General features: G+C 40.2%; 1 protein-coding gene across 2 annotated transcripts; it reads right to left on the bottom strand.

The window, feature by feature from the left end:
* Positions 1 to 10,046: 10,046 nt before the first annotated feature.
* LOC308435589 (L-lactate dehydrogenase A chain-like) lies at positions 10,047 to 11,045 on the bottom strand (the record flags this gene model as incomplete). Of its 2 annotated transcripts, XM_080936322.1 has the most annotated exons (2): positions 10,047 to 10,627; positions 10,796 to 11,045. In XM_080936322.1, 2 exons carry the CDS (start codon positions 11,043 to 11,045, stop codon positions 10,047 to 10,049), a joined length of 831 nt encoding a protein of 276 aa, XP_080792448.1. The 2 variants fall into 2 exon arrangements, with proteins under 2 accessions (XP_080792448.1, XP_080792447.1); XM_080936321.1 differs by having other exon boundaries at positions 10,047 to 11,045.
* Between the last annotated feature and the right edge of the window lie 1,102 nt (positions 11,046 to 12,147).

Genomic DNA, 12,147 nt, shown 5'->3' with positions numbered 1-12,147 from the left:
ACCTCTTCAAATTCTTGAGGTGCATCATTAAGTCATTTACTTGTTGTCTTTTAATTTTTTAATGTAGTTGCTTAGGCTATAAACATTTCCTTTAGAATTGCTTTTATTATCTCCTAAGTGGATTGCTGTATTCTGTTTTCACTTTTATTTATGCTAGAGCCTTTAACTGTGCTGTCAAGTTGCTGATGTAAGCTCTCTCCAGTTTCTTTTTGGAAGCACTTAGGGCTATGAGTTTTCCTCTCAGTACTGCTTTCATTGCATCCCATAGGTTTGGGTATGTTGTGTTTTCCTTTTCATTGAATTCTAGAAAATCCTTAATTCCTTTCTTTATTTCTTCTTTGACCCTGCTGTGGTTTAACAGAGCGTTGTTTAGTTTCCATGTGTATGTGAGCTTTTTGTTCTCTTTGTTGTTGTTAAAGACCAGCCATAGACCATGGTGATCTGAGAGGATGCATGGGAGAATTTCAATCTTCTTATATCTATTGAGGCTCATTCTGTGTCCAATTATGTGGTCAATTTTTGAGAAGGTGCCATGGGGTGATGAGAAGAAGGTGTATTCTTTTACTTTAGGATGATATGTTGTGTAGATATCTGTTAATTTCAGTTGTTTCAAAGTCTCTGCTTGTTTTACAGTGTCCTTGTTCAGTTTCTGTTTCCATGATCTGTCCATTGGAGAGAGTGGGGTATTAAAGTCTCCCATTATTATTGTGTGGTGTGAAATTATTTTTTGAGCTTTAGTAGGGTTTCTTTTATTAATGTGGGTGCTTTCTTATTTGGAGTATATATGGTAAGGATTGAGAGTTCCTCCTGACAGATTTCCCTGGTAATGAGTAAAAAGTGTTCTTCCTTATCTTTTTTGATAACTTTTGGTTGGAAATTTACTTCATTCAATATTAGAATAGCCACTTCAGCTTGCTTCTTGGGGCTGTTTGCTTGGAAGTTTTTTTCCCACCCTTTTACTCTGAGATAGTGTCTGTCTTTGTCTCTGAGATGAGTTTTCTGTATGCAGCAAAATGCTAGATTTTGTTTATGTATCCAGTCTGATAGCCTATGTATCTTTATTGGGGAGTTGAGTCCATTTATGTTAATAGATATCAAGGAATAGTTGTTTCTGTTTCCTGCTATTATTGCTTTGGTGGGTTGAGTTGTGTCTGTGTCTTTTTCTTCTTTTGGTTTTCTTGTTTTTACTAGGATGTATTTTCCCTCATTGTATTGGGTTTTCCGCCTATAATTTGTTGTAGTGCTGGGTTTGTGGTCAGATATTGTATGAATTTTGATTTGTCTTGAAATATCTTCATCTCTCCATCTATGGTGATTGATAGTTTTGCTGGGTATAGCAACTTGGGCTGGGACTTGTGCTCTCTTAGGGTGTGCATGACATCTGCCCAGGATCTTCTAGCTTTCATAGTCTCTGTTGAGAAAGAGGGTGTGATTCTGATTGGTCTGCCATTATATGTTAACTGACCTTTTTCCCTTACTGTTTTAGTATTTTTTCTTTGCCTTGGGCACTTGGTGTTTTGACTATTATGTGTCAGGAGGAATTTCTTTTCTGGTCCAACCTATTTGGAGTTCTGAAGGCTTCTTTTATGCTCATGGTCATCTCATTCTTAAGGGTAGGGAAGTTTTCTTTTACGATTTTGTTGAAGATATTTACTGTGCCTCTTAGTTGATATTCTTCTCCCTCTTCTATTCCTATTATCCTTAGGTTCAGTCTTCTCATTGTGTCCTGGATTTTCTGGACATTTTGTGTTAGGAGCTTTTTGTTTTTTACATCTTTTCTGGCTGTTTTGTCTATGTTTACAATGTTGTCTTCTGCCCCCCGAGATTCTCTCTTCCATCTCTTGTAGTCTATTGGAAATGCTTGCTTCTATGACTCCTGGTTTCTTTTTTAGGTGTTCTACCTCTAAAGTTATCTCTTTTAGTGTTTTTATTATTGTGTCAATTTCCATTTTAAATTCACTTTTCCATTCCTTCGTCGCTTCGGTTCTGTTTTTCTCTAGTTCTTTGAGTTCTTTGAGTGTTTTTCTTGTTTCCTTTTTAAAAGCTTCTGATTCTTTTTGCTTTTCCTCCCGTTCTTGTTTAAGTATCTCTATCAGCGTCTTGAGGTATGATTTCAGGTCTGTGTCTTCTTTTTCTGGAGTGTTTGGCATTCCAATGTTTGCTGTTATGGAAGAGCTGGGTTCTGGTGTTGCCAGGTTGTCTTGGTTTCCTTGGGATATACTCTTTTGCTTTCCTCTTGCCATCTTGTTGTCAGTGATATGTTCTTGCCTTTCCCTTGTTTCTGGTCTGTGTCCCTGGACCTCCACTGGTCCAGGTGGCAGATTGGCCGACTTAGGCTATCAGACTGGATACATAAACAAAATCCAGCCTTTTGCTGCATACAGGAAACTCATCTCAGAGACAAAGACAGACACTATCTCAGAGTAAAAGGGTGGAAAAAAAACTTCCAAGCAAACAACCCCAAGAAGCAAGCTGAAGTGGCTATCCTAATATCGAATAAAGTAAATTTCCAACCAAAAGTTATCAACAAAGATAAGGAAGGACACTTTTTATTCATTACTGGGGAAACAAAATTCAACACCCCTTCATGGGATGCAGGGATGGTTTAATATAAGGAAATCCATCAATGTAATCCACCATATAAACAAACTCGAAGAACAAAATCACATGGTCATCTCACTAGATGCTGAGAAAGCATTTGACAAAATTCAACACCCCTTCATGCTAAAAGTCCTGGAAAGAACAGGAATCCAAGGTCCATATTTAAACATAATAAAAGCAATATACAGCAAACCAACAGCCAACATCAAACTTAATGGTGGGAAACTTGAAGCAATCCCACTAAAATCAGGGACTCAACAAGGCTGCCCACTCTCCCCCTACCTATTCAACATAGTACTGGAAGTCCTGGCTGGAGCAATTAGACAGCAAAAGGAGATCAAGGCGATACAAATCGGAAAGGAAGAGATAAAAACATTACTCTTTGCTGATGACATGATAGTGTACTTAAGTGACCCCAAAAATTCCACCAGAGAACTCCTACAGCTGATAAACAAGTTCAGCAAAGTGGCTGGATACAAAATTAACTCAAAGAAATCAGTAGCCTTCCTATACTCAAAGGACAAACATGTGGAGAAAGAAATTAGGGAAAAGGTACCCTTCACAATCGTCACAAAAACTATGAAATACCTTGGTGTGACTCTAACTAAGCAAGTGAAGGACCTGTACGACAAGAACTTCAAACCTCTAAAGAAGGAAATTGAGGAGGATCTCAGAAAATGGAAAGATCTCCCTTGCTCATGGATTGGAAAGATCAACATTTTAAAAATGGCCATCCTACCAATAGCAATCTACAGATTCAAGGCAATCCCCATCAAAATTCCATCACATTCCTTCATGGAATTGGAAAGATCAATGTGCAATTTCATATGGAACAACAAAAGACCCAGAATAGCGAAATCCATCCTCAACAACAAGAAAACATCTGTGGGAATCACTATCCCTGACCTCAAGCTATATTACAAGGCAATTGTGCTGAAAACTGCATGGTACTGGTACAGAAATAGGCATGTGGATCAATGGAATAGAATAGAAGATCCAGAAATGATCCCTCATGTATATGGTCACCTGATTTTCGACAAAGGAGCCGTAAACATTCAGTGGAAAAAAGACAGCCTATTCAACAAATGGTGCTGGTCCAACTGGCACTCAGCATGCAAAAGAATGAAAATAGACCCTTTCTTATCTCCTTGTACAAAGCTCAAGTGTAAGTGGATCAAAGATCTCCACATTACACTAGATACACTGAAAATATTAGATGAGAAAGTAGGGAGAACTTTACAACATATAGGCACAGGAGAAAATTTTCTGAACAAAACACCAATGGCTCAAGCTCTAAGGTTAAAGATTAACAAATGGGACTTAATGAGATTGCAAAGTTTCTGTAAGGCTAAGGACATTGTCAAGAAAACAAAAAGGCAGCCAACAGAATGGGAAAAGATCTTTATCAACTCCACATCAGATAGAGGCCTAATATCTAAGGTATACAAAGAACTCAAAAAGCTAGACACCAGAGAATCAAATAACCCTATTAAAAAATGGGGTACAGAACTAAACACAACTTTCGCAGTTGAGGAATATCGAATGGCTGAGAAATATCTGAGGAAGTGCTCGACATCCTTAGCCATCAGGGAAATGCAAACCAAAACAACCCTGAGATTCCACCTCACACCAGTCAGATTGGCCAAGATCCAAAACTCAGGTGACAACAGATGCTGGTGAGGTTGAGGAGAAAGAAAAACACTTTCTCTGAAAATTGGACATAATACTACCTGAAGACCCAGCTATTTCACTTCTGGGCATATACCCCAGAGACACCTTAGTACACAACAAAGATATATGCACCCCAATGTTCATAGGGGCTCTATTTATAATAGCCAGAAGTTGGAAGGAACCCAGATGTCCTTCAGAAGATGAATGGATACAAAAATTGTGGTACATTTACGCAATGGAATACTACTCAGCTACCAGAAACAATGACTTGATCAAATTCTTAAGAAAATGGCTGCATCTAGAGAATATCATCCTGAGTGAGATAACCCAGTCACAAAAGAGCAGACATAATATGCAGTCACTGATAGTGGGATGCTAACCCCAGAGGTTCGCACTGCCCCAGACACAACTCACAGACAGTGTGATGTCCAATAAAAAAAAACAAAACAAAACAAAACTAACAAACAAAAAAAGTCATGCTCAATCCTTACACACCAAGAACACATTGACAAATTCCGGGTTACACCCTGTATTACATATATGTTTTGCTCACTGGAAAAAAAAGAAAAAAAAGCCAAGCACTGGAAAAAAAAATCTGTATTGATTGATATTTTCTACAACATTCTTTTCTTTCTGTTAAACTCTCTAAAATGTTTTTCTAAAGTCTTGGACAACCAGGGGACTGTTGCCTGCAAATTCTTTACTTCCTTATTTACCATGTGGAAAGAGTTTGATTAAATTCTGTGTATTAGAAACACTGTGCTTCTCCTTTAGATGTTTTGTGTACTATTGTTTCTTCTAAAAAACCCCATTGTGGTTTTTATTGTTTCTAGGCACCCTTTTACCAATAAAAGATGGTCTATGAAAAAAAAAACTAGTTATTTTAATTACTTAAAATTTAAGTGTAATATTATTTCTAAGTGAATTTTTATTAATAAAATTTTATAATGAAATTTTGCAAATGAAAAAAAAATTTCTGATCCCTATGCCAAATCAAATTTTGCAATTCCTACAAGAGGGCACTCAGTGTGCTGCTAGGTTTAATTGATCCATCCACTTCCAATATTTTAACAGCATTAACAGCATAGGCTGAATCTGAAATTAAATTAAAAGGAAAGAAACAATTTTTGAACACTTCTATTACACTCTTACACTCAACAACTTGAGGAGAACCTGGGTGATATTGGTATAACACAGGCTCTTGTTGCTCTATCATGTAGGCCCCGCAGCCTGTCTTAGATCCATCAGTAAAGATATTAGGGCCTCCACTAACGGGAATAGTGGAGGTAACCTTTGGAAAAATTACCGGATGTTCCTTGAAAAACATCAATAATGGATGTTTTGGATAATGGTTATCTATTTCTCCTGGGAATCCACAACAAAGAATGGCCCAGTCATCAACAGTGCCACATAAAACTGTCACCTGCTGGCTGGTATAAGGCACTATAATGGAGGCAGGAGTTGTGCCAAAAAATTGTATGCACTGTTGAACTCCACTCTCAGCTAGTTCTGCAACAGATATAGGGTAGTGCTCTACTGACTTAGCTGGGGAAGTTTTTGGATATATCCAAAGTAGAGGGCCATCCTGCCATAACAGCCCTGTAGGTTGCAAATAAGTGGCTAATATGCAGAGCTTAATATCTGCAATCTCTTTCCATCGATTTAAGGTAGCATTTTGTAACTCCTTTTCAACTTTCCTTAAAGCTTCCCTTGCTTCAGCAGTCAATTGACTGGGAGAGCAGAATCTCCAGCCAAAATATTATAGGATGGCTTTAATTCATAATTTGGTAATTTTAAATAACACTTAATCCAATTGATATCTCCCAATAATTTATGAAAATCATTAAGTGTTTTAATATTATCTTATCTCTACCTTTTGCAAGCGAAATCCAGATCTTTCCCTAATTTATCCCAGCATGCCACTGTTAGGTTTCCGTAGACTGTGAACCAAGGTGCAATGGTATCACACTCATCCAAAAACCTTTCTAGGGTGCTCGTCTTCATTTTGAGGTTTACTTTGACAAGAGTAGCTCTTGAAGAGCCAGAAAAATTGGATGAAACTGAGAAGTTCCCATCTTAATCTTTTACTTTTGTTTTGCTACTGCAGGGAGAGCCCTTTCACTTTCGATTAGCTACTGGCATGAGAGGCCTTTCACTTTCAGTTTGCTACTGTTGCAAACTTCCTTGCTCACTACCCAAGACCTTATAGCCTCTTTTCTCTGAGGTCCTTATCCTCCCAACTTACCTTGGGAACGTTATTGCTGCTTTTCTCCGAGGTCCTTATCGTCCCACCTTACCTTGGGAACTTTCCAGCACTGCCCTGACTGCTTGAAGTTCTGATCTTGAGCGGAGATTCCCGGTTCCCGCACCAGTTGTCACGCCCCACCTCGACCAGCAAGGAAGACAGGACCGGGGGAAGATCTTCTTCAAGCAGTTTATTCAGGATCCTTGAACAAGCTTGTGCTTCTGTTTCTGCCTTGGTCTCCATTCCCGGGGGAACGCCCACACAGGCTTAAATCCCCTTGCGCCCACCAACCCCTGTAAGCCACGTGGGCCCTGCAGATAGGCTGCTTCAATGCGGAAGCAGGCAGGCTGAACAGGCACAGCCAAATAAGGAGTTGTTTACTACTGAGAGCCCTCACCGTTAAGGAGGTGGAAGGCAGAAACCAGCGCCATCTTTGGGGCACAGCACCTCGCAGCTCTCTACACAAACTCAGTACTGAGAAGGTATAAAAGATGAAGAGGAGGTAGGTGATTACACAGTTTCCATTGAACCTGGGCTCAGAAAAATAATTATTTGACAATTTTTACAAATGAACCAGAGCAACACTCAAAAAGAAATCTCTCTCTCTCTCTCTCTCTCTCTCTCTCTCTCTCTCTCTCTCTCTTTCTCTGTGTGTGTGTGTGTGTGTGTGTGTGTGTGTGTGTGTGTGTGAGTAACTCACGGGCATGTGTGTAACAACTACTACTCAACAACAATTCACTTTCAAAATTTAAAATGTGTTATTTTGGTTGCCAGTAATTGGAAAGAGAATAATTGGTCTTAATTAATAGGTTGCCCTTTTACCCCTCCAAAAATAGATATATTTCTAAGTAGTCCCAAGGAAAACACTGCATTCATGTTACTTCTTAACTCTGTTGCCTCTGATGTCTACAGCCCTCAGCCTTTCCCCCTTGGCTGACACAATGTAATGGGGAAGTTGCACCTGTCTGTCAAGACCTCCCCTGGAGGGAAGTTAGACAAGACAGTTTCATTCATCTTGTGAGGGATGCTCCTGTAGCAGCTTCTGTCCTTTCAGGGCTGTGATTGGTCAGTCCCTTTACACTCTATGTGGTGCCTTAGATGTGCTCACCCATCTTCTCTTCGGTTTGTGATGCACTTGTTGCTCTCTTGTTCCTTTTTGCCTTCAGTTCAGGTAGGGATCCCTCCTGTCCTGTGTAATTTCCACTGCTGGTTTGCATATCTGAGACTATATCCTTTAGTGGCTAGTATTAGATTCTTTAAATTCACAAGTATGTAAACAGAATTTTTTCCTTCAAGTTTAAGTAAGACTTGTCTGTATCACTTTCTCATCCAACAGAAAGGGAGAGCTTGACACTGATTTTAATATTTCAACAATCCTTTTTATTATTGGCTTTAGCTATTATTGCAACCCCGAAAGTTAGAATTTAGAGTTAAATATTAATTTAATATCAGGTATGTGATTATCGATGCTGTTTGCATTCCGTTTCTCAGTTCCTCTTAAGGCTAAAATTTCTGTTATGGCTATTTCAACTCTAGGATTCTTGGACTCTTTTAATCTCTTGGTGGCTAGAAATGTCCTAGATTCATGATTACTATCTAAAGTAGCTTAGGTAGGCATAGGGGGCAAAGGTGAAATCTTCTCCATGACAATATACATCTAAAGTTCCAGTGTGTTCTGAAGTCTGCTTTGGCTCATTTTCCCTTCAGGTCATTTGCAAGTATTCTCTTTACCCAATGTTCCCCAAGTATAAAAAATGACATGAATGCAAACAGTTGGTGACTAGTGTCATAATGCAATTTCTCTTCCTCCTCTTCCTCCTCATTATCCTTCTTCTTCCTCTTTCTCCTTTTCTATCTCCTCCCCTTCTTCTCTTTCTTCTATACTTCCAGCTCTATTAATTGAAGCTTAGAAACAGGACCATTTGCCAATTCATTTTATCATTATTGCTTTGCAAGTTGCCTTAAAGCCTGCTAAAGTAAGTGACTTTCACATAGGAAAAAATCCACAAAGCAACATTTGTTGTTTTTTATAGTTATCATACTAGGTGGAATTTTTATATTGTAGGATTTTTTTGGTTTAACTTAGTGTCTTATGAACCTTACCTCCATTCCCAAAATGTCTCCTTTCTGCTCAATTGCAGCAGGTCATAGAAACATATGAGGAACTGCTGTGAAGGGGAAGGAAGAAAAAATTTAGGGAGAGGATAAAGAGAATGAATGAATGAATGAATGAATGAATGAATATCTCACATTTCTTTCCCTTGCCTCCTTCCTGCCTGTGTAGTCCCTGCAGTGGCTCCTCCACTGCTGCTCAAAAGTTCCCTTGGTTATGAGCCTGGGTACAAGAGTGAGCTGATAGAAGAGGTGTGCAAAATGCAATTCCTTTGTCCAGCAAAAGTGACTGGACGTCTCTGTGCCATGGGAACTGAAGGACAGACAATCTATAATGTGCAGCCTATTCAAATTCTTATTAGTTGCAGGGTGAGATGAGAGTATGCTAGTATGTAGGGACCTGTTTAACATGGATCCTGTGTTATGAGAAGGCCACTGTTGACATACCCTGAACAGCATATATACACAGGATAAATGGTTTCAGTTTCAACCAAAGCATTGCAGAAAAGCATGAGTAATTTTGGGAGATCTTAAAGAAATTGCTTGAACTCATATTTAAAAGGAAGACACGTGAGAATGAAATGTAGAGTATGGTTGTGGTAATTTATGAACTAGAATATTTAAACTGTTTGAAGTTTCCAAATCTGTTTCTCTCACTCCTCCCTCCCTCCCTCCCTCCCTCCCTCCCTCCCTCCCTTCCTCCTTTCCTCCCTCCTTCTTTCTCTCTCAATCTCTCTCTCTCTCTCTCACTCTCTCTCTCTCTCTCTCTCTCTCTCCTCCTTCTCCTTCTTTCCCCATCTCTCTTCCTCCTTCAATTAATCCTCTTGTTCCAACCTATTTAATGTTCTATGTATTTATTATAACTTCATAGGTAACTCCTTCTTTATGTTAGAGAAATTTTCTTCTATTTGCTTTTTTTTTTTTTTTTTTTTTTTTCACTGTTCGAGGTTTATTTGGTGTTCTCATTGGCATGACACTTGAGTGGTTGGTTCCATCATCCATATGCAGATCTTACATTTCATATAATGGTGCAATGTACACTACAGCCACATAATACACAAAATATCCTGTCGAACATGTATGCACAAGATATGCATAGTGGACTTACACACTGTGAACTCAGTGGCCTAGGCTTGTTTGGCAAGGGTGCGCAGGGCAGGAATGCAGCAGGCTCACAGGATAAACCGGGGCCTGCACACAGTTGGCAGTGTGTCTTGGAGACAGTAGGACTGTCACACTAACCAGGTTACCACTACACAAGTACCATTTAGCAGCAGGGTAGAGCTATGGGAACTGAGATCTTCCCCAGAGCCCTCCAACACAACTGTACTAACCACAGCTCAGATGAGAAGTGTGTGGTCTCCATGGAAACCCTGCTGCAGCCTGAACAGTGAAGGGCTAGGACACTGGGGAGACTTTAGAACTGCAGCTCCTTCTCGATTCCCCAGAGGGTATCTGCACACTTCTTCAGGTGGGTCTCTTCCTCAGGGGTCAGTGTCACCTTCACAACGTCCGAGATCCCATTTTGTCCCAGGATACAGGGGACACTGAGGAAGATGTCATCGTTGATCCCATAGAGACCCTTGATCATGGTGGAAATGGGATGCACCCTCCTCAGGTTCTTCATTATGCTCTCGGCCAAGTCTGCCACCGAGAGGCCAATGGCCCAGGATGTGTAACCTTTCAGCTTGATCACCTCATATGCACTGTCAACCACCTGCTTGTGGACCTCCTTCCACTGCTCCTTATCCCCAGCAGTGCCCATGTCTGGGATCAGAGACTTCAGGGAGACGCCAGCCACTTTCACACTGCTCCACACAGGCACACTGGAGTCTCCGTGTTCTCCCAGGACCCACCTGTGACAGCTCAGCAGGTGAACTCCCAGCCTTTCCCCCATCAGGTAAAGGAAATGAGCTGAATCCAGATTGCAACCACTTCCAATAACTCGGCTTTTGGGAAAGCCACTGATTTTCCAAGACACGTAGGTCAAGATGTCCACTGGATTTGAGACAATAAGCAGATTGCCATGAGGACTGTACTTCACAATGTTCAGAATGATAAACTTGAAGATGTTCACGTTTCGCTGGACCAAATTGAGTCGGCTCTCTCCCTCTTGCTGACGGCCCCCCGCTGTGACAATGACCAGCTTGAAATTTGCAGTCACACTATAGTCTTTGCTTGAGACAATCTTTGGTGTTCTGAGGAAAAGGTTGCCATGCTGGAGATCCATCATCTCTCCCTTGAGCTTGTCTTCCATGACTTCAACAGGGGCAGGCTCATCTGCCAAGTCCTTCGTTAAGATACTGATGGCACAAGCCATGCCAACAGCACCAACCCCAACAACTGGGTTCTTATTCTGGGGAACCTGTTCTTCCTTAACTAGATTCACAATCAGCCGGTCCTTGAGGGTTGCCATCTTGGACTGAGTCTTTTGGGACCACTAGTGCACTATGGGGTCGCGACGGGCTAGCAGCAGCGTAACCAGAGCTTGGCGACAGTGACTCTAGCACGCCTTCTATATGTTTTTGATGATATCTTCTGTGCCTTTAATCTATACTCCACCTCTGTTATTCTTATTATTCTATTATTAAACTTTTCATAATGTTCCAGATTCCCAGAATTCCTGGATATTTTGTGCCAGTTTTTATTGTTTTATTTATTTATTTACATTTAGCATTTTCTTTTACTGAAGTATCCATCTCGTTGTTAATATCTTCAATGCATGAGATTCTTTTATTTACCTCTTGTATTCTATGGGTGAGGCTAACTTTTCTCATTTCCTGATTTCTGTCAGTTCAGATTTTCTTTATTAATTCTTTGTGTATTTTCAGGTCTTAAATGGTTCTATTCATCTCCTTATGCTCTTTGTCTTTTTATATTTTAATTTAAGAGATTTATTCAACTCCTCTTTAAGGACTTCTATCATAGTCTTAAGGACCATTTTAAGGTTTATATATATGCTTCAGCTATTAGAGCCTATTATGAGAGGGTTGGTGGTTCACATGCAGACTACTGTCCTGACTTTTGTGGTTTTGCATTGGAGTCTAGGCATCTGCAAGGGGAATGATTGTTATTACAGGTGCTGATATCCAATCTTACCTTTGTTTTGTAGGTGTTTTCTAGATATTGGAAGCTTACAATTAAAAATAAGGATGGGTTAGGACTGTGAGGCATGCTGAAGGTTTTCCTCAGGATGGAGGAAAGGAGAGTATTCCTCCAGGATCTGCTTAGTCCCTGGGAACTGGGACAGAGATCAAGGAGAGGCTACAACAGTTAGTCTGCTACAGAGTTTGAGATGGGACTGAGTTAATGGATATGGAGGAGAGGAGGGAGAGTAAAAATCTGAAGCTCACCCACCTGCTTCATATTCCCACTTGACTCTCTTGTAGGTATAGGTGGAGGGTTCTCATGGGATTCCTGATAAAATTGAGATTAGAATTGCTGTCTGAGTTAGAAGGAAGTTTAGGAGAGAAGATCATAGTGATTCACTAAAAATTGAGGGTGGAAGGTGTCGGGCA

This window comes from Micromys minutus, assembly GCF_963924665.1.
Source record: "Micromys minutus genome assembly, chromosome: 23".
NCBI classification, from domain to species: Eukaryota; Metazoa; Chordata; class Mammalia; order Rodentia; family Muridae; genus Micromys; species Micromys minutus.
This window is presented reverse-complemented; position numbering and strand designations above follow the sequence as displayed.